A 23311-nucleotide genomic window follows, 5' to 3' on the forward strand; every position below is an offset into this window, starting at 1 on the left:
CCCCCCACCACCACCCACCACCACCCACGGCCCCACGTACTTCTCCTCTCTCATCCCCTCTTCCAGTCACCATGACTATTATGCTGCTGAGAGAAGAAACACGAAAGGTTGTGTGGATGAGGCGGTTATGATAATTCATTATGTATGTACCGGTGGTGGCTTGAAGAGATGATGATGATGAATGACCTGTATATATATATATATATATATATATATATATATATATATATACGCGTGCGTGCGTGCGTGTGTGTGTGTGTGTGTAGATAGATAGATAGATACACACACACACACACACACACACACATAATATATGTATATATATATGTGTGTGTGTGTGTGTGTGTGTGTGTGTGTCTGTGTCTGTGTCTGTGTGAGCGAGCGTGCGCGCGCGTGTGTAAATGTGATGGAGTGATGGCCTGGAGGTAACGCCAAGGAAGCGAGAGAATCTGAGCGCGCTGGTTCGAATCACAGCTCAGACCGCCGATATTTTCTCCCCCTCCACTACACCTTGAGTGGTGAGCTGGACGCTAGTCATCCGGATGAGACGATAAACCGAGATCCCGTGTGCAGCGCACGTAAAAGAACCCATGACAACAAAAGGGTTGTTCCTGGCAAAATTCTGTAGAAAAATCCACTTCGATAGGAAAAACAAATAAAACTGCAAGCAGGAAAAAATACCCCCCAAAAATGGGTGGCGCTGTCAGTGTAGCGACGCGCTCTCCCTGGGGAGAGCAGCCTGAATTTCACACAGAGAAATCTGTTGTGATAAAAAGAAATACAAATACATATGTATGTCAATGATGCGCAAACTTCAGCGTACGTGGGTTGATGATATCCAACAAATCTGAGTAAAACCTGACTGTGTTGGGGACTTTCTTCGAAAACAGCTAAAATGGAATGCCAGCTTTTCAAGACAATTACAAACCCATAACCAGCAAACTGATTTGGGAATTTAAATGCCGACGAAACAAAGAGAACAGTGAAAGTAGTTTTGTAAGAAAATTTCAAGAGAAAAGTCACGGACAAAAACTATACATAATGCAGTAACGGGAGTCACATTTGATTTTCTCCTTAATTTTTGTTTTTTTGTTGTTGTTACTTTGTTTGTTTGTTTGCTTTTCCGATGCAGAACTGTCATGGATTGTGAAGCCAAAGTGGATCTCTCCGTGAAAATTACATTTGTCAAAGTTGTTACATACGCATTTGGAGGTGGGAAATTTCATTCCATTATGGGGTGCCCAAAGTATACTAATCTTGGGAATGAATTCACAATTAATACCCCAAAATATACATACATACTTCTTCTTCTTCGTTCGTGGGCTGCAGCTCCCACGTTCACTCGTATTAATTTACACGAGTGGACTTTTAAGTTCATGACCGTTTTTACCCCGCCATGTAGGCAACCATACACCGATTTCGGGGGTATACATACCAAATCTCAGTTTTCAGTCTTTACAGTTTGCCGTCTGTTGAAGATGGCAGTTCATTTTTGTTGTTCTTGTTCTTGTTCTTGTTGTTCTAAAGTTGTTTTCTCGTACGTCTGTCGTGACGTGTTTTTTGTTGTTGTTTTTTTTGTGTTTTTTCCTTTTCGTGTAATGCTGGTCTTAAGTGTGATTGATTGTTTTCCTCTGCGCCTTAAATGGTGTAAAAGGGATTAATTAAACTTGAAAATTGTGTGTGTGTGTGTGTGTGTGTGTGTGTGTGACTATGTGGGCGTGCGTGCACATTAATCACGTAGACAGACAGACAGAAAGAAATAGAGAGAGAGAAAGAGACAGAGAGAGACAGACGACAGAGAAAGAAACACAGAGAGAGACAGACAGACAGAGACAGACAGACAGACAGAAAGAGAAAGAAATAGAGAGAGACAGACAGAGACAGACAGACAATCAAATGGAGAAAGAAATAGACAGAGAGAAAGAGACACAGAGAGAGAGAGAGAGAGGAAGAGACAGACAGACAGACAGTCAAGGAGGGGGCGAAGGACGAGGAGAAGGAGAAAAAGAACAACAACAACAACAACAACAAATACTATCACACAACAGCAAAACGGATTCACCAGCCTTGTCATGTGACAGAACCTGCACTCAACATTTCTTTTTTCTTTGGTCTGTATTACAAAAGGAAAAGTCATGGACCCGAAGAAGAAGAACAACAACAACAACAACAAATACTATCACACAGCAGCAAAACATATCCACCAGCCTTGTCATGTGACAGAACCTGCACTCAACATTATTTTTTTCTTTTTTCTTTGGTTTGTATTACAAGAGGCAAAGTCATGGACCCGTTTGAGTTTACTATCCTGAGTGGGTGACTCACTGACTGAAACTACACTGAAATGAATTCAGCTGAAATGTGAAAGAGGCCAATTCTGTATTAAACAAACAAACAACCCAACAAAGAATATATATATATATATATATATATATATATATATATATATATATATATACTGCAAACTGGCACCATATTATACATGTATGTATGTATATATATATATATATATATATATATATATTACCTCTATCGCTAAAGGTGGTGTAAATTGCAATTCTGCTTTAATGGTGTGGAATTTCATGTGAAATTGTAATGGAGACAATGCTGAAAGGAAAATATAACCTTCTGTGCAAGGGGGGAAAAAGAATCAATTATAAGTATACGTTCTCATCACAGGAGAAAACGTCAACCTCCCATTGCAGTGGGGGTAAAAAAACGTTGATCGTACAACTCTCACTTGGCTGTTGGTCCATCAGTAAGCTTTTGACAGTCTGTGATATAAGCCAAGCGTTAGGTCTAACTGTACCGTCATGATCTTTGGCAAGAGAAGTGGAACACCCAGATGGACAACAAGCTCTTCCAGATCCGTCCGGACCTGGGGGAGACCCTCCCTTCGGGGGTGAAGAACAGAAAGGAGGAATCTGTGCTGTGCAGACTGCGTACGGGGCACACTTTTTTTTACTCATTCTTACTTGTTGAAGGGGGAGGAGGCCCCTCGATGCGTTCCCTGTGACGAGCCTCTCACCGTGAAACACGTGCTCCTTGACTGTTGGGATCTGCATGACGTTAGACGCAGACATTACACGGCGGTTTCTTTGAAGACTTTGTTTCGTGATGTCCCTCCGTGGGCGCTGATGGACTTCTTAAAAGAAGTGAACCTTTTTAACCAGATTTGAAGGTTTTAAACTATGGAAGTTTTTTTTTTAACTTTGGAGTGGAAAGTTTGAAGTGGTGACTCGTTTTAATTGGTTGTTTTTTTTTAGCCTTGTAGTAGTAATTGACGCGGCGATAGCCTTGAGATGGCCTTAGTGGTCGGCGAGGCTCTAAGCACCATAATTTCATTTCATTTCAACTGCACCGTCATGGGCGCCGTGTATTTACCACGGTCTTAGAATGGTGGGCAAAACCTATCGCCGCGCAACCGAAGCCACGCAGCCGCCATGTTGTTTAGACCTGAGGTCGCGCGCTGACATTGGCGGGTGCTGTAAATATGTGTGTGTGTGTGTGTGTGTGTGTGTGTGTGTGTGTGTGTGTTCTGCCTGTCTTTCTATGTGTGTGGGGTGTGTGTGTGTGTGTGTGTGTGTGTGTGTGTGTGTGTGTGTGTTCTGTCCGTCTTTCTGTGTGTGTGTGTGTGTGTGTGTGTGTGTGTGTGTGTGTGTGTGTGTGTGTGTTCTGCCCGTCTTTCCGTGTGTGTGTGTGTGTGTGTGTGTGTGTGTGTGTGTGTGTGTTCTGCCCGTCTTTCCGTGTGTCTGTGTGTGTGTGTGTGTGTGTGTGTGTATGTGTGTGTGCTGCCCATCTTTCTCTGTGTGTGTGTGTGTGTGTGTGTGTGTGTTCTGCCCGTCTTTCTGTGTGTGTGTGTGTGTGTGTGTGTGTGTGTGTGTGTGTGTGTGTGTGTGTGTGTGTGTTCTGCCCGTCTTTCTATGTGAGTGGGTAGGTGGTTGACAACCTTCCAGGCCTGTTTATGACTTCCCTTATCTCTTTGATTTAAGCCGCCCCTGCCTGTGCGTGCGTGTGTGTGTGTGTTTCCTCTTCGAACGTGCTGAGGTGAAAACGAAGGACTGACCACCTTGTAAAAGGCCGCCGAATATGCGGGTTTCATGACCATCCTTATCTCTGTGTCCATGGAGGAGTCGCTTCCTTCTCAGTGCGACAGCTGGATATTTCACACACACACACACACACACACACACACACACACACACACACAAGAAGCCCATTCTCAAACTTCAACATTTATTCGAAGTATAAAATTCGCCATCCCACTAACACAAACACCCACAACACCCCCAAATTTCAGTGAACTTAACTGAACACTGGGACCGAGAGACAGAAATACAGAAGAAGAAGAAGGAGAGAGAGAGGGGGGGGGGAGACACACACAGAAAGAGAGAGAGAGAGAGGGGGGGAGGGAGACAGGCATAGAAAGAGAGAAGGCGTGTGGAATGTACATCAGAGTAAACACACAATAGTTAACATAAGCACAAATAAACATAAAAAGAATGCAATTAAACCACACGAAACTTGACTTACCTTCATTCACACACACACACACACACACACACACACACACACACACATTCCATGAAAAAGTTAAACGCTTCTAAAGAATGAAAAATCCAGCTTGATGACACACACACACACACACACACACGTACACACAACACACACACACACACACATACACACACACACACACACACACACACACACACACACACACACACACACATTCCATGAAAAAGTTAAACGCTTCTAAAGAATGAAAAATTCAGCTTGAAGATATATATATATATATATATATATATATATATATATATATATATATATATATATATATATATATATATATATATATATATATAGGGTGAGACAGACAGAAACAGAGTTAGAGAGTTAGGGAAGAAAGGAGACTGGGGAAGAATGGGGTGGACTGAATATCAAATTAGCAGTATCAATCCATGCACAGAAAAAGTGCTAAAATATCTTTAAAATCTATAAGAAGCACACAAGTCTTTCCAAACAGTTATCATTGAGAACACACACACACACACACACACACACACACACAACACAACACAACACACACACACACACACACACACACACACACACACACACACACACACACACACACAAGAAGAAGAAGAAAACCCACATATTTTCTTTCACGACACAATGACATTGTAGAAATAAACAAAAAATACTCAAACGGAAAAGGTCATTCTCTTTCCGAAGAGATGATATTCCTTTCTCTCTTTCTCCCTTCGAAGGTTTTATTGGAGCAATTAATGACAGCACAACACGCCATGTTCTCACTTTCGCTTTCTCGCTCACTCACTGTGGTTGGGCTAATAATGTCTGTCGCGCGCGAGGGACGGTCACTTCAAGCGGTCACGCGGGGAGCCTCAGGATGGCTCGGTCCAGTTTCAGTTTCACTTTCTCAAGGAGGCGTCACTGCGTTCAGACAAATCCATACACGCTACACCACATCTGTTGAGCAGATGCCTGACCAGCAGCATAACCCAACGCGCTTAGTCAGGCCTTGAGTGCATGCTTACATATTTGTGTACCTATGAAAGTGGATTTCATTTTACGTAATTTCGCCAGAGGACAACACTCTCGTTGCCATGGGTTCTTTTTCAGTGCGCCAAGTGCGTGCTGCACACGGGACCTCGGTTTATCGTCTCATCCGAAAGACTAGACGCTCAGTTTGATTTTCCAGTCAAACTTAGGAGAAAGGGCGACAGCGGGATTCGAACCCACACCCTCACGGTCCACTCAGTCCACTCCGGTCCACCACTGATATGAATGGAGTCTCCCGTCGGACCGACGGACGAGTGGGCAGGCAGGCTTATCTGTCGGTGTGCAGCACTTCCCACAGGTGTTGCAAGGGAAAACGTCTCCAGAAGTTGAGCCCTGCTTCCTTCGCTCACGCTTCTCCTTTATGGCCAGCGTTCTCTTGTTTTCAAACGTCTTTATGCTACCACTACAACTGTGCTATTTACACCACGGAAAAAAACTGGGCATAAACGAAATTCTGGTCGTTAAATGTATGTGATTAATCTTTCTTGTAAAATGAAAATAAAATTGTATCATCTCACTTGATTGTCAGCAAGATTCAGTCACATTACTTTTTATACAAATATTGAAGTTCATTTCATGAACAAAGAAACTATCGAAATATGCACACATAATCGGTTGTTGTAGTATTTTTAAACATAACACGATCATCAGCCATGATATATATGACAGATTTAGTATCCGTCAGATTTATCAAATATTCACATTACTTGTATGGAACAACAATAACACCAAAAGAAAAAAAGAAAAAAACACACAAAAAACAGGGGGAGAGGGGAGGGTTGGGCGGGGGGGGGGTGGGGGGAAGAAACACACTTTCAAGGAACATAATCATGTTGTATTCATTACACCCTCCCCTAACCCCCACCCCCCAATTTTCAAGTAAGTTTGTTTCTCAACCATAAAAGGTGAGATTTAAACAATTACATAATCACTTAATCCAACCTCCCACACGCCTTTCTGTAAGTAGTCGAATCCCTCACTCCACACGCTCTTGATCTTGATTTAAAAAGTGAATATTGTGGATTAAAACAAAGGTATATTTATCAACAATCGTTGAAACAAAAATCTGCTATATAGCTACGCTTCCATGGATTAAAACAACAGGCATAGTTATCGACTATCATTGAAACAAAAATCTGCTGTATAGCTACGCTTCCGTATCCTGATAAAATCTATGCATGTCTGACAGTTTACCGCTAACCTCCCCTGTACACACTGCGGGCATTATCATTCATCATTAAGCATGTTTAAAGTATTCATTCCGTTAAAAAAACAAACAAAAAAACAACAACAAACAAACCCAGAAGCATTATTTATTCTATTTATTCATTATTTATCTATTTCATTGCATTTATCAATCTGTGAGCCTTGTGCCTTTGAACAAGTAATTGTACGTGCATCCTTCATATCAACTATCTCATGATAGTAATGATGCTGCTGCTGTTCTTTTTCTTTTTAATTGCTGTTCTCAAATTATTCATTGCTGAAACACCACTTTCCTTTCAACATGATAATTTGAGAAATCATTGTGCGTGCGTGCGTGTGCGTGTGTAATTGTGTGTGTGTGTGTGTGTGTGTGGTGTGATATGTGTGTGTGTGTGCACGCGCGCGCGCGTATGTGTGTAGGTGTGTGCGTGCGTGCAAGTGTGTGTGCATCCACAGTATGTTAACGTTATTAGGCTGTGCAGTCTTTAAGCGTACGAACCGTCAATTTTCAAATATACAAAAAAAATACACGAAGAAGCTAACCAATAAACAAACAAAACGTTGTTTGCAACATTACATCGTTTGTAGTCGCAACATTCTCTCCCAGGATGGCCGTTCAAGAGCTGAATCGAATTTTGTGAGTCTGGGTATTTCCAGTGAAATGCATATCTAATCAAAACTCTCTCTCTAAATCAGTGTTAAAGGTTACTTGATAAACCGAAGAACTACGTTCTCGGGAAAAGCTCAACAGCTGAATCATACATTCTTTATCTTCCCTTGGCCAAGATGCATGTTCGTTTGTTTTGTTTTTTTAATAAGACAAACCCCTGTTTTCGTACTGTAGATAAAAGAGCCGATTTTCGAGAAATGTTCTCCGTCACCGGAATAACTACCTGTACACTCATTTCCTTTTCCTCTTCTTCTTCTTCTTTTTTTTTTCTTCTTTTTTCAATTTCAAGTTAAAAGAATAAATTCTTCCTTTTTAATGGTGCTGCTGACTTTTCAGTTGTTGTTTGTTTGTTTTTACATGAGAGCGAAAAGGCTTGTTGTCTGGCGATGATAATGCCGATGAAGATAATATGATAATGATTATATATGCGCACGCACGCACGCACGCACTCACACTCACACACACACACACACACACACACACACACACAAGCAAAGACCGTGCATGGAAACTGATACAAATAATACATATAAGTGTTCGCACATGCAAAACTGACATGTTGACACAGTCAGTCACACAGCCTTTGTTTCGACTGTCACCGCCTCTATCTCATTTTTTTCGCGAGCCTTCATATGGTTTGTTTCTTCCCTTGTTCATGTACATTTCTTTCTCTATGTCTCTCCTTTTTTCATATAATTATTTTTCATTAAGATGAGACTGAAAAAAAGGAAATGGTGTGTGTATGTGTGCCTGTGTGTGTGTGTGTGTGTGTGTGTGTGTGTGTATGTATGTGTGCGCGCGCGTGTGTGTGCGCGCGCGTGTGAGAGAAGAGAGAGAGAGAGAGAAAGAGAACGAGACACTCGGATATGGATAGCTCTCTCGTGCATAACACGAATCACCGCTTAAAGCCAAGGTCTTGTTTAGCAGTACAAATGCTATCGGTGCCCGTGCACCAAATCATCGGGTAAAAAAAAAAAAAAAATCACAGCAGTACCCTCCTTCCCCCTCCACACACACACACACACACACACACACACACACATCCTCCACCATTCGCTCACCAACCACTCTCTCATTCTCCTCCACCAGCCCACCCCTACCCTCACTCCCCCCCCCCCCCCCCCCCCACACACACACACACACACGCCCACCCCACCGCCCCCTATCCCCGCCTTCACAGCCTCTCCCCTCCCACCCAAGCGGGCACCAAGCCCGTGCGTAGTGAGAGGCGCGTGGTGGTGGTGATGGTGACACCATTGACCCGCAACTCCTGATAAATCACACTGTTTACCTCAACTTTCATTGGACACTTCATAGCCAATTGGCGCACGCCTCCTGGGTATCTCCACTGCGAACAAAAATAGGTCTCGTACGAGCGCAAACCAATGAGATGATGTGTGAAGGACGTGAGGCCCTGCATGGGTTTGTGTTGTGGGGGGGGGTTGGGGTTTTGGTGGTTTCTTTTTTTTTTCTTTTTTTTTCCCGATGCGGTGGAGAAAACGATACGGACATTCAATACGTTCATGTTTACATGTAAAGGCAAAAGAAAAGAAAGCGCTGATGAAAACCATGAGAAAACTGACGAACATCACTGACTCAGCTGTTGAAGTTCGTGCACACACACACACACACACACACACACACACACACAAAGAAAAAAAAACCTCGTCAAACAATGAAAGCGGCGCCGACGACAAAAAAAAACCCAAAAAAAACACCACCACAAAAACAAAACAAATAAAAACCGGGTCACACCCTGAGCGGGCCTCGACAATTTCCACACACAACCCGCCGTGTCTCTTCTCAGAAAGTGGGCCGCCGTGGCTACATATAGAGGGCCTACGCAATTGGGAACTCCTTCATTCGTTGCTCGGGTGCTTTCCCCTTTGGACGTTTGCTGAGTGAGCGCTCGGATTACGATACTGTTTGGCTTTGTCGAGCGAGGCGCACGAGCGTTTGGAGTATAACACTTGTCACCATGCCCAGCTGTAGCGGTGCGGGTAAGATGCTGTGCTGCTTCAGTCGCTTCAGTCTGAGCCTTTCGCTTCTGACCAGTGCTTGACAAAGGAGGGATGATTCCACACACTGAAAAATTTTATCCCAGATAAAAATGCATAAAAAAAATAAAGAAAGAAAGAAGGAAGAAAAAAAAATAAAGAAAGAAAGAAGGAAGAAAAAAAAATTGCATTCGAAGGACTAGGTCGACACAGTTTGATCAAATCAGGAATGAAAGAGGAATTTTTTTTTTTTTAAGAAAAGAAAAGAGGGGACTGCAGAAATCGCATTCGAAGATAAAGTCGACAATGTTTTATCAAATCAAGTATAAAAGAGAGAATTTGCACTTAAAAAAAAAAAAAGAAAGAAAGAAAGAAGAAGAAGAAAAAAAAAAACACTGCAGAAATTACCATCACCGCAAAGTTAGATTGAAATAAAACAAAATATTTGAAGACGAGGTCAAGAAGGTTTGCTTAAATAAAAAAAATAAATGAATCTGTATAAAAACAACAACAAGACCAAAAACAACAACAGCAACAACAACAACAACAACAAAAGAGAGAGAGAGACAGAAGGGCGACAGAAATCACTATTAATATTTTGTTAGAGCAAGTGTTCCAAGGACTGAGAACAGGTTGTTAAGTTCATCAGCTTTTTTTCTTTTCTTTTTTTTTTTTTTTTTTTTTAACATGAAAAGCAAATAATTTTTTTTTAAAGAAAAAAAGAAACGGGTCTGCAGGAACAGCTTACATATATATCCTGTTTCATACATGACTTTGCTTTTCCCCCCTTTTATAGCAAGTCTGTAACTGAATGATAAATTGACAGTTACATATTATTGTCTCAGCGTGTAAAAATACATTTCTTTAAAGTTCAGTTTACTGCAAACCTAAGCCAGCCTTTAGAAAAGAAAAGAAAAAAAAACCCGAGGGACTTGTATCCTCGTCTGCGCGCGCGCGCGACACACACACACACACACACACACACACACACACACACACACACACACACACACATGTTCACGCAGCACACACACACACACACACACACACACACACACACACACACACACACACTGAACCAGAGAAAAGCGGAGAGAGAGAGAAGGGAGATAACCTGTATTTTTGCTGGTCTGTAGTTAACCGTTTAATTCGCAACTCCCCGTCTTCTGCTATGCAACACTTTGCATCGGCTTGCATTGATAAAAAAAAAAAAGGCGGGGGGACTGTACATTCAACTGCTTTGTTACAGAGAGTCTTCTATTGATTGGGAATAGCTAAAACAAAGGTTCAGCAAGTCTTCTAATGATTGAGAATACTTGAAATAAAGGTTCAGTTGAGATAGGTGCAGTTTAAAATCAAGTTTTGGTTGTTGTTTTGATGTTGTTTTATAATGAAAGCATGTTTCCACCCATAAAAAAAAAAGAGAGAGAGAGAAAAAGACAGAGAATGCAAAAACAAGTGACATACGGCAGTTTTTGTGTGTGTTTTATTCTATTCTATTCTATACTATTTTCTTAATTTTCTGTTAAACACATCTGAGCACAGCATGAAGAAAAGAGGTGCACACAAGTAACACTTCTAGAAAATGACGCGCTGGTGTGATTGAGCTAGAAAAAGTAGAGAGTTTCAGTTTCAGTTTCAACGAGGTGTCAAAAACTTGCCGGGCTTATCCATGCACATTACACCACATCTACTGTTACACACACACACACACACACACACACAATGCCTGACCTTCCCATACAAACCCAACACGGCGATCAGGCCCTTATAGAGCCTGCCCTAAGTTGGTGTAAAAGCCTAGAGAGGAAGACAGAGTGAAAAAAAACATTAATCCGTGCTCGTCATTCTTACAAGTAAGAACGTTCTGAAGCCTGCACAGCACCCCCCACCCCCCCACCCCACCCCCACTCGCCCCCTTCTGGACCCTCCACCCCACACCACCCCGTCCCTACCCACCCCTCCCTCCCAAATTCACAAGGACTCTCTCCATCCCCTTGTTAAAAAAAAAAAAAAAAAGAAGAAGAAGAAGAAGATGATGAAAAAACCCTGTCCGATCATGCCAGGCGAGTAGAAAATGACCGGCAGAAAAATGACCCACCTATATCCATGGCCCATGTTTTGACTGTTGCAGATTTTCCGTTGATCAACCATTACCTGACCCTGAGGGATCAGGTCCACTCTGAGGACGATTCTTTCAGCATCCTCCTGGACCAAAAGGTGAGAGAGTGCTTTTGATGTGCATGTGGTGTGTGTGTGTGTGTGTGTGTGTGTGTGTGTGTGTGTGTGTGTGTGTGTGCGTTTGTGTACTTGTGTGTGTGTATGTCTGTGTGTGCTTGTGTCGTTGTGTGTGTGCGTGTGTGTGTGTGTGTGTGTGTGTGCGTTGTTTGTGTCATTGTGTGCGTGTGTATCAGTGCGTGCGTGCGTGCGTGTGTGTGTGTGTGTGTGTGTGTGTGATTGAGAGAGACAGATAGAGAGACAGAGAGAGGCAGGGAGAGACACAGAGAGAGACACAGAGAGGCAGAGACTGACAGACAGAGAGACAGACAGAGAGACACAGAGAGACACAGTGAGGGACACACAGAGAGACAGACAGAGACAGAGAGAGTGAAATAGAGAGAGACACACACACAGAGACAGAGAGAGACACAGAGACAGAGAGAGCATATTATGAAAGTTTCTTTTACTTTCTGAAAGACATAATTTGGGGTGAAATTTGTTTGTTGCTGTTGCTGCTGGTTTGTTTGTTTTTTGTTGTTTGTTTTTGTTTTTTTGTTTTTTTCCTCTTCTTTCCTGGTTCTTCAAACAGAACACAGACTCACATTTACTCAATTCAAAGACACATTCTCCAGTATCCTTCACACCCTAACCGTATCAACCTATTTTTTCCCGTGTCGCACGTGCAGCTGCCCCAGTTCTCCACCTCCTTCCTGGGAGCCCCGGATCAGGACGCGCCCACACCCACCTCCTCCTCCTCCTCCTCCTCCCACGTGCTGTTCGCCATGGATGGCGTGCCGAGCGATGCCTGGATGCCGGCAAACTTCCTCATGTCCAGCCACGAGCCCCCCCACACCCCCTCCCCCACCAGCTCCTACCACCCGCCCACCGCCAGGAACATCCACACCACTAGCTACATGGCCGGAGGCACAGTGATCGAGGCCTCCCCGGCGGGCGGGATGTCCTTCCCGGAAGACCCCCTCTCCAGCCCGGACATTTACGACCTGGACTGTGAGAAGCACACGGCCTCTTTCTACAGCGACAAGGACGGAGGCTTCGGCAAGGTGGGGGTCATCAAGACGGAGCAGGCGGAGTTCCAGTCCTTCGACGAGGGCGGCGTGAACAGCTGCATGTTCCATGAGGATAAGGAGGACCTCAGCACCTTCATGATCCGGAGTCTGCGGGAAGACATCCTGAGGGATTGCAAGGAGCTGGGCATCTCTCCGAGTGAGTGTTCTTGGTTGTTGTTGTTGTTGTTGTTAGTCTTCTTCTTCTCGTTCTTCTTCTTATCATTATTGTTCTTCTTCTTCTCTGTCCTTTTTGATCGGGTGGGTTATAGGCAACATGATTTGATTTGTTCTTCTTCTTCGTCTTCTTCTTCGTCCCCTGTCTAACCTCTTCTCCTGACCTTCAAATCGAATGACTGTAGCCTAGCTCTCTTTTCTTTTTCTTTTTTTCCTCTTTTTTTTCTTAAGTCTTCTCTCTCATTTTTTTTTTCTTTGCCTGTCTTCTTCCGCTGTGTCCAGGCTTGTTTTGTTTTTTTTCCAAACTCGGTCTTCTTTCCTCTTCGAAAGGAAATCTGAATTGGTTGGAGCCACTGAAATGGTGTTTTATAACGAATGATGGTGTAAATATTAGTGTGTATATTTACTCAGTCAGAGAGAGAGAGAGAGCAGTGAAGTAACAGACAGCGAGAGAGAGCGAAAGACACACACACACACACACACACACACACACACACACACAGAGAGAGAGAGAGAGAGAGAGAGAGAGAGAACAGTGAAGTAACTGTGTGTTTATTTTGACGAGAGGAGCCAAAGAGAGCCGCTGACCCCAATCGCCCCCCTCAACCCCTCCTGCCTCCCCCTCTCTCCCCCACCACCCTGCGTACAACGTGTGGGGGGAATCGGCATTAACATGGCGTCACTGCACCGCTGGAGCTAGAGTAACCTGTTTCACTACCCGGCCAAACAACAACAACAACACCAACACACACACACACACACACACACACACACACACCACACACACACACACACACACACACACACACACACACACACACACACACACACACACACACACACACACACACACACACACAGAGGAGAGGAGGTTGAGGGAAGTAGTCTGCATGTATGCTATTCATCGGGTGACATAGGGTGAGGGGGGAAGGGGGTAGGAATGGGGGTGTACAATGTCAGCCTGACACGCAGACACCTCCCTCTGGATGTCTCAAGTTCTCTCTTGATTACAATATACCCGCCTTCCTCCTTTCAGTTATATCACATAAAGATTGTGTGTGTGTGTGTGTGTGTGTGTGTGTGTGTGTGTGTGTGTGTGTGTGTGTGTGTGATGTTTTCAATCATCCATTTCTGCTGTCTGCATATCTTATTCCCATGGCAGTGTTTCACAGAGTGTGTACAACTGCACACGCTCCTGCATACTCTTCAAAATGTTGTTTTATTAGTATTGTTATTATTCTTATTATTATTATTGTTATTATTATCATCATCATCATCATCACTATCAATAATATGAACATATCATTATCATTATTCTTGCGTTGGGTTTATGCGAAGATCAGAAATATGCTCCATTCTTTCTATCTTTGTGATACAGAGTACATTGATAAGTCCGCACGCTATTACATCTCAATGAAATTGAAGCATTTATCATGATCATCGTCATCATCATCATCACATTCCTATCAAGATTGTCATCATTATCATTATTATCGTTATGGCTGTTGTAGTCATTATTATTCTTGCTTTCTGACCCGGAAAAACGGATCATCGTCATCATCATGATTCTGTGATAACAATATGACAATGCTAATAACATTAAGAAGAAGAATACATTACTTTTGATAATAATAATCAAGATAATAATAATTAGTATTTATATAGCGATAAATCTTGTGCAGAGACAAATCAAAGCGCTTTCACCCCAGTCAGTCACACGCATGCATAACTCTAGACTGAAAAAACCCCAGAAAACAATGAAGATGAAGAGAGTAGACTGAAAAAAAACAACCGAAAACGAGGGAAGACGATGAAGGGAAGGGAGGCTATCTTGGGAAGAGGTCATATTATCATTTTCATCACCTGGATCTGGATCTGGTGGTGTACGTCGCAGACGCCACTTCTGGCGATATAGACGCGATGCCGGAACTAGGATAGGAGGACGCATGTACCTAGCAGAAAAAAAAAAACTAGTCAGAGAAAGACCTAAAGAAAACTGTCTGGTTTGATTAAGACCATCAAACCCCACGACTGCTTGTTGTTTCCGTGCAGACCCGGAGAAGTGGAGTGCCGAAGACACAATGCGCTGGGTAAACAGTGTGCTCAAGAGGGAGCCTCCCTCTTGTGACGGCCCTTCCTCGTTCGGCGCGGACCCCAACGCGCTGCACGTGTTCCACGTGCCCGGGGAGGTGCTGTGCGACATGAGTCTGGCCGAGTTCCGGCGCCTCTCCTTCTACGGGGAGTTCCTGCACCAGCGGCTGGAGATTTGGAGGATGGGTGAGTGTGTGTGTGTTGTGTTGTGTTGTGTTGTGTGTGTATGTGTTGTGTTGTGTGTTTTGTGTGTGTTGTTTGTGTGAATGTGTTGTGTTGTGTGTGTGTGTTGTGTTGTGTTTATGTGTTTGTGTGTGTGTGTGGTGTTGTGTTGTGTTGTGTTGTGTGTATGTGTTGTGTACTGTGTGTGTGTGTGTGTGTGTGTGTTGTGTGTTTTGTGTGTGTTGTTTTTGTGTATGTGTGTTGTTTGTGTGTTGTGTGTGAGTGTGTTGTGTTGTGTTGTGTGTTTTGTGTGTGTTGTTTGTGTGAATGTGTTGTGTGTGTGTGTGTGTGTGTGTTGTGGTGTGTGTGTGTGTGTGTGTGTGTGTGTGTGTGTGTGTGTGTGTGTGTTGTTGTTGTTGTTGTTGTTGTTGTTGTTTGTGTGTGTATGTGTGTGTTGTCGGTGAAAGAGTGAATGTGTGTGTTGTGTTGTGTTGTGTGTGTGTGTGTGTGTGTGTGTGTGTGTGTGTGTGTTGTCGGTGAGAGAGAGAATGTGTGTGTTGTGTGTGTGTGTTGTCGATGAGAGAGAGAATGTGTGTGTGTGTATTGTGAGTGACAAAGATCTAGCTGGCTACTATATATCCGTCTATCTACCTATCGTTATGACTGCGGACCGTATTCTTGGGTTCAAACCCTATCCACATGATGTGGTTTCAGACGAATCTGTAGACAGGCACACACTCACTTGCGAAAAGAAAACCCACATTTTCTCCATGAAAGGATAGCACTAAGCGGCCTGTTAAGTATAAGTAGGTAGGACGGGGTTAGGACAGACAGACAGACACACACACAGACACACACACAGACACACACACACACACACACACACACACACACACACACAGAGTAATAACAAAGATCAAACGTGACAATAAATCAGCCAGAGTGCTGGGAACTGCAGTACTTCAGTGGTGTTACCGAGTGTTGATAGCCCGAGGCAATGCTCGATCGTTGGCTTTCCTTTGTTTTTCGTCCAATGTTTGTCAGTTGGTCGTCCTTGGTAGGTGCTTTGCAGTTTGTTTTTTTTTCTTTTTGTATTGACTTTCCTCTTTGTTTCCCACCCACCCATCCCCCAAATTAAACATTTCAACAAAACAACAACGACAACACACACACACACACACACACACACACACACACACACACACACCAACGGACATGCACTCGCATGCATAAAACAGGTACACCACCAAGTCTGTATCTCACACACTGCACACTGAGAAGGAAAGAGAGAGAGAGAAGCAGGGAGAGGGGCACAGACACAAAATATTACCCCTGACAGAGAGAGACAGACAGAGTCACAGAGAGAGAGAGAGAGAGAGAGAGAGAGAGAGAGAGAGAGAGAGAGAGAGAGAGAGAGAGAGAGAGAGAGAGAGAGACATACACACACACACATACATACAGAGAAAGAGAGAAAGAGAGAGCGGAGCGCGCAGATGTCCACTTTACACCCAGTGACATTATGAGGAACCCGGAACAATCCTTGACCACGAGGAGATAACGATCTGGGAAGGCAAGGAGACCACTCCAGGAGTTCTATATCTTGACCCTCCTCACCCCCCCCCCCCCCACCCCCGCACCCCACCCCCTCCCCACACGCAGACCACACTATAGACTTGAGACATACTGTAGACCAACACACAGATCATTTTATGGACCGACGTATAAATCATGATGGTAATGGATCACGCTTTGAATATGACGCACCGATCACATGCCAACTGCAGACTGACACAAGTGATCATGTGCTATTTTAAACTGGTGCACTGGTCGTACTATAGATACAAGTGAGAAATCATGCACGCGCGTGTGTGTGTGTGTGTGTGTGTGTGTGTGTGTGTGTGTGTTGTGTGTGTGTGTGCGAGAGAGAGAGAGAGAGAGCTTCTTTCTAGTTATATAAACTTTCTGTCGCTCTCGTTTGCATTCATGAAATTAACACAGTTCTAATGGCTTTTTACGAAATGTATGAACAAAGAAAGAAGGTGGATAGAGGAATGGGAGAGAGAGAGACAGAGAGAGAGAGAGAGAGAGTAGGGAGACAGACAGACAGACAGAGCACTTAGAAGGCCCATCATGGGAGGCGTTGGGTTGTGGATGGTACGGTAAAGAGTGTATGTAAAACTGCTTACACGTTGTCCACTTTTCCCTTTAATCAACACGACCCGTTGTTACCTTTGTCAGGTATGTCTCCATCCCTTTCTTTTCACCTCTCCTCTCTCCGCCAAGGGCGGGTCCATCTCTGCATGACTCACTCTGTGTGTGTGTGTGTGTGTGTGGTGTGTGTGTGTGTGTGTGTGTGTGTGTGTGTGTGTGTGTGTGTGTGTGTGGTGCGGTGTGTGTGTGTGTGGTGTGTGTGTATGTGTGTGTGTGTGTGTGTGTGTGTGTGTGTGTGTGTGTGTGTGTGTCGTGGGGTTGTTTTTTTTCACCTTTGATAGGTTATGAAATTGTGTGTAGATACGTGTATGCTGGCGGGCAGGCAGGTGTTCTCAACGATTAAGTCTCTCACTCAACTGTTACACCCACTTTACTTCGATTTTTGTTGTTGCTGTTGTTGTTGTAGTTGTACGTGTGCTTAAAATCACGTCTACAAAGCAGAAGATGTATGGTCGATAAGACTGATAGGAGTTAATTACATTCCTAAAGAAAGAAAAAAGGAGAAGAGAGAAAAGAAAGAAAGAAACACACCAAAAAACAGCGCATTCCAGCGGCAAAATCAACACGTGCAAATACGTGGAAAGAGAGAGAGAGGGAGAGAGAGGGGTTGAGAGAGAGAGAGACAGAGAGAAGGGGAGGGTATGGTAAGAAAGACGGGGGGGGGGGGGGTTGAAGGAATGGGTGGGAAGAGGAAACTTGTAGACGATGAGGAAAGCAATATCACTGAATCAGTACACAGTGTGTGTGTGTGTGTGTGTGTGTGTGTGTGTGTGTGTGTGTGTGTGTGTGTGTACGTGTGTGTGTGTGTGTGCGTGTGCGTGTGTACATGTGTGTGTGTGTGCACGTGTGTGTGTTTGTGTGCGTGTGTGTGTGTTTACACGTGTGTGTGTGTGCATGTGCGCGTGTTTGTATGTGTGTGTGTGTGTGTAAGAGGAGGGGCGACACCTGAGACAGAAATTGAAAGGTGGGCAGGGAGGGGACAAACAGGACGACGACGAGGACACCCCTAATGCATCACTGCATGCACAGGTCTGCACTCCCCCCAACCCCTCCACCCTCCCCCTCCCCCCCCCCCCCACACACTGTCCGTTGAACGGCTCTGCTCAAGGTGTTAAGTCGGGGAGTGGAGGACAGTGGAGTGGGATGGAGAGGTGAAGGGAGGAGGAAGAGGGAATCAGGAGGTGTAAAAAAAATAATTTCAAAAATTAAAGAAAAAAAAAAGGAAGAAGACGACGAAGAAGAAGGGGGAAAAAAAAAAGCTTTCACTATCATTTTAATCCTTGATAAAACTCGGCAAAAAAAAAAACCAAACTAACAAACAAGTAGCCACAAAAACTGAACATGGAGGGATGAGAGAGAGAGAGAGAGGGGGGGGGGGGACAGGGGGTGGGGTGGGGGTGGGGGGGTATCTAACCGCCATCTGTTAGTTAATCACGGCCATACGTGAAACAAAAGCTGAGCGAACGCAACAGATCAATCACGCAGACTGCGCCTGGTACGAAACCCTCACCGTAACCCCCCCACCCCCACCTCCCAAAAAAAGAAAGAAAGAAAAAAAAAAAAAAGATTAAATTAAAATAATAAAAAAAATCGCCGGCTCACGGGATACAACTCGATGTACCATTCTGCGCATGTCACTGTGATGAGGATCGGTCTGTGACACACCGACTGGGGAGAAGAAATACGGGCAAGAACATGTCAACGTACAAGCAGCCTAGTTCGGCTGTAACAGACTTTTTGCTAAGACCTTTGTTTGGTTCAAACTGAGTTTTGTTTGAGAATGTCTCAGTACAGACGTTACAGGTGTACATGGATGACGAGCTATGACGTCAGACCGAAGTGTAGTGGTGTATATATCTATTGACCTATGTTCGTTGTGGTTTTCTGTCTGAACTGTGAAACGAAATCTTAAAAAGCCGCTCTGAAGTAGTCGAGGGGAAAATATTGATTTAAATTTCTCTGTCTCTGCCATTCTCTTTTCAACACACACACACACACACACACACACAGAGAGAGAGAGAGAGAGAGAGAGAGAGAGAATGGGTATTCGGTTTATATAGCTTCACTCTGTCTGGAAACAGACCAACCGAAATACTCGTCCTGTACGCACAAGACAGAACATGCTACAATTACCCGTGCACCTTTCAAAGAATGTTATCAGTACTTATCAGTCTAGGCTGTCTGCCTGTGTAATTCGCTTTTTCGAAAATGACATGGGCAGTGGAAAAATTAAAAAAAAACCTAATGAAACTCAACGAACATAGGCCTGCCCACCCAACCACCCACCTACATCATGAAAAAAACACGATACACTCAACATGTACCAACTCCAAGACAATTATCAATAACCTTCCTCTGTGTGTATGTGTGTGTGTGTGCAGCGATGGATTTCACCTGTGATCCCACGAAGGCCTCTCAGCAGCACCAACACCAGCACCACCCCCATCCTCAAACCTACCACCCCTACCGCACTGCCACCACCTCCACCCCTACCACCACCTCCACCACCCCAACCCCCACCCACCACCACCGAGCACCCGCCATCAGCGAGTACGGGGGAGGAGGGGGTTACCACATGCCCCCCAGCATCTCCCCCACCCCCAGCACGGACAGCACGTGCAGCAGCCTGTCGCACTCGTCGTCGTCATCGTCGTCGATGGGAGGAGGGGGGAGAGGAGGGGGGTGCGGCGCCCCCCACCCGTCCGTTGCCGGGTACGGCGTGACCCACGATCGCCTGGAGGATGACGTCATCAGGGCCTCTGCTGCCGTCAGATGTAAGTCACTCTTCTCCGATCCTCTCTCTCTCCCCTCTGACATGATCTGATATATATACACGGTTCACGAAAAGTTAAGGACCGCTTGGGAACGAATTTCTTCTTTGGGATCGGGGGGTAAAACAATGCTGAATATTCGACAAACAGCGGTGTGAAAAGCCAATGTATTGAGCACCACCACTCATAACTGGAGGAGTTGTTTTTTTTGCATGTGCATCTTCTTTTTTTTGTCAATGAAAAACCATAGGCATTGTTTATAAAACACTGAAAAAACTCCTTTTCTGTATGATGAAACATCGATTTTTTAAACACATTTTTCAAGGTAGAAAAAAAAGTTTCATCCTTGATTATTTTATGTAGGTTAAATAACATTTAGTGTTGTTTTTCTTCGGGGTTTTTTGGGGTTTTTTTTGTTGTTGTTTTTTTTTTTTTTTCAAATCGATACAGAAAGGTTTCACGTGTCTTTTTTTCCAGTAAGGGTAAGCTGTTTACATTTGGTTTTATTACTTCTTTTTTCTTTTTCTTTTTTTACCTTATCGGAAAGAACTGTGTTGTTGAGATAAGGTGGCCAGACGTTTCGATGGCTGACCTAGACTTTATCACGACACACTGCAAACAATGCATTTCACAGCAGTCAAAGGCAGTGCACACGCAGACTATCACCACAACAAGTCGTGATTGTGTCGTGCGACACACGGCTACTTGTAGGTTTTTCTGAGAGAGAGAGAGAGAGAGAGAGAGAGGTGGGTTGTTTGTGAAGGACACACACACACACACACACACACAAACACACACACACAGGGTAAATGCGGATCTACCGGTGGACACTTCAAAGGACTGGGGGATTAAGATGCAGTGGACAGAGCGAGGAGAGAGGAGAGGTGGGGGTGGCTTGCATAGGAGAGAGACAGACAGATAGACAGAGGCAGAGGCAGGTACACAGAGAGGAGGGGTAGGAGTGGCTTGCACAGGAGAGAGACAGACAGACAGACAGAGGCAGGTACACAGAGAGAGAGGGGAGACAGATTTTCAATAGTTCAGTGACATTGTCCCTCCGCCAAGTAAAATAAGTGAGAGAAAGGTAGGCGTACAACCTCGAGCCAAGTACTGCTTCAAATGGCTGTGAAATCAAAACACACGAGACAGTGAGGGAAGTGGTAGGCAGGGGAGGCAGAGACAGACACAGAGACAGAGACAGAGAGCGACAGGGAGAGAGAACGTAGTCCAGAGGACAGAGTGCACACAGTGTTTTCGCCACAACCCGCCCGGCCAGCCACCCGACACATTCCTGCCATACCTCTGCACAGGCATTGCACACGGAAAGGTCTGGACACACACAACCCAGATAAAGCATGCACACACACACACACACACACACACACACAGACCACTGAAACAAGACAGCAGAGCACACACACCACACCACAGCAGCCTCAAGCACACACACACACACACACGAAACTACAACACTGCCATTCTTTATACTCGCCAAGTCAAAGCCCAAGCTCGCAACAACAACAACAAAAGAAGAAAAAAAAAAGGTCAGCCTGACTTCACAGCACAGCTTCCACACACACACACACACACATGAACTCACGGTCGGCTGGTAAGAATGTTTTCCGTCGCATGGCATGCATAATATCCACTCAGTTACACAACAGACGACACTGCTGGAGCAGACGACAACGCTCTTCAAGTTTGGAAAAGAAAAAAAAGCTGCATGAGTTGCAAAGTTGAAATCACCACAGCAGAATAAAAACACACACAAAATATCGGACATTGTGTGTGAACTCTCCTTCACTTTCCTTTAGCAATTTTTTTTTTAATGCAGTCTTTGAAATGCTTGCTTTTTTTTTTTCTTCTTTCAAACATCTACTGAGTGACATGCATTTCATTCATTTAATTTAGCAAAAGAAGAAGAAAAAAAAGTTGTCGCAATGAACCTATTTTGGGGCGGTGGTTGTAAAGGTCACGACAGCACTTGCAAATCAGCGGGGTCAAGGTCTAGGAAGTTTTTCCTGCCATAAGAATAAATAAATAAATAAAATAAAACAAGTAAATAGATAAATGAAACACAATAAAAAAGGAATATATATATATATATACCTTCATGAGGTAACGATTTGGCCCTGTGTTTATTTTATTCATTCCTTCAGTTTTGATTGAGGTGCCTTCAATTTAAAAAAAAAAAAAAAAAAAAAGAAGAAGAAGGCAATTTGCACCCACAGTAAACATAGCTCTCGAATTAACTTATAGTATCTTTGATTATTTAAGCATGGTACTTTCAGCCCGGTGCGTCTTTAATCAATCACCAGAGATAGACTGAAGAGACTGATTCTGCTGACAGTGTTATTTTGAGGAGACTGTTCTATTGACAGTGTCAACGAGGGAGACTGTTCTATTGACAGTGTCAATGGGGAGTGTCAATGAGGAGACTGTTCTGTTGACAGTGTCAATGAGAAGTGTCAATGAGGATTCTGTTCTATTGACAGTGTCAGTGAGGAGACTGTTCTGCACTGACAGGAGACTGGTTCCATAGAAAGTGTTAATGTGAGGGGTCTGGTTCTATTGACAAAGTCAACTAGAAGAGACTGGTTCTATTGACAGTGTGAATGGGGAGACTGGTTCTATTGATAGTGTTAATGTGAGGAGACTGGTTCTATTGACAGTGTGAATGGGGAGACTGGTTCTATTGATAGTGTTAATGTGAGGAGACTGATTCTGTTGACAGTGTTAATGTGAGGAGACTGGTTCTGTTGACAGTGTTAACGTGTGGAGACTGGTTCTGTCGACAGTGTCAACTAGAAGAGACTGGCTCTATTGACAAAGTCAACTAGAAGAGACTGGTTCTATTGACAGTGTGAATGGGGAGACTGGTTCTACTGATAGTGTTAATGTGAGGAGAATGGTTCTGTTGACAGTGTTTATGTGAGGAGACTGGTTCTGTTGACAGTGTTAATGTGAGGAGACTGGTTCTATTGATAGTGTTAATGTGAGGAGACTGGTTCTATTGATAGTGTTAATGTGAGGAGACTGGTTCTGTTGACAGTGTTAATGTGAGGAGACTGGTTCTGTTGACAGTGTTAATGTGAGGAGACTGGTTCTATTGATAGTGTTAATGTGAGGAGACTGGTTCTGTTGACAGTGTTAATG

General features: G+C 44.0%; 1 protein-coding gene across 3 annotated transcripts in view; it reads left to right on the forward strand.

Annotated features, from left to right (window-relative positions):
* Nucleotides 1-23311, forward strand: part of LOC143300950 (uncharacterized) — a 53025-nt gene that overhangs the window by 25235 nt on the left and 4479 nt on the right. The window contains exons 1-5 of one of the 3 annotated variants that reach the window (XM_076614898.1): nucleotides 9308-9462; nucleotides 11594-11679; nucleotides 12366-12903; nucleotides 14973-15197; nucleotides 19766-20158. In XM_076614898.1, the coding sequence (XP_076471013.1) occupies nucleotides 9441-9462; nucleotides 11594-11679; nucleotides 12366-12903; nucleotides 14973-15197; nucleotides 19766-20158 (1264 nt within the window). In that variant the 5' untranslated portion in view covers nucleotides 9308-9440. Of the gene's footprint in view, nucleotides 1-9307; nucleotides 9463-11593; nucleotides 11680-12365; nucleotides 12904-14972; nucleotides 15198-19765; nucleotides 20159-23311 lie in introns of those variants that run through there. The other 2 variants (XM_076614896.1, XM_076614899.1) reach the window with 2 other exon arrangements.

This window comes from Babylonia areolata, chromosome 27 (assembly GCF_041734735.1).
Source record: "Babylonia areolata isolate BAREFJ2019XMU chromosome 27, ASM4173473v1, whole genome shotgun sequence".
NCBI classification, from domain to species: Eukaryota; Metazoa; Mollusca; class Gastropoda; order Neogastropoda; family Buccinidae; genus Babylonia; species Babylonia areolata.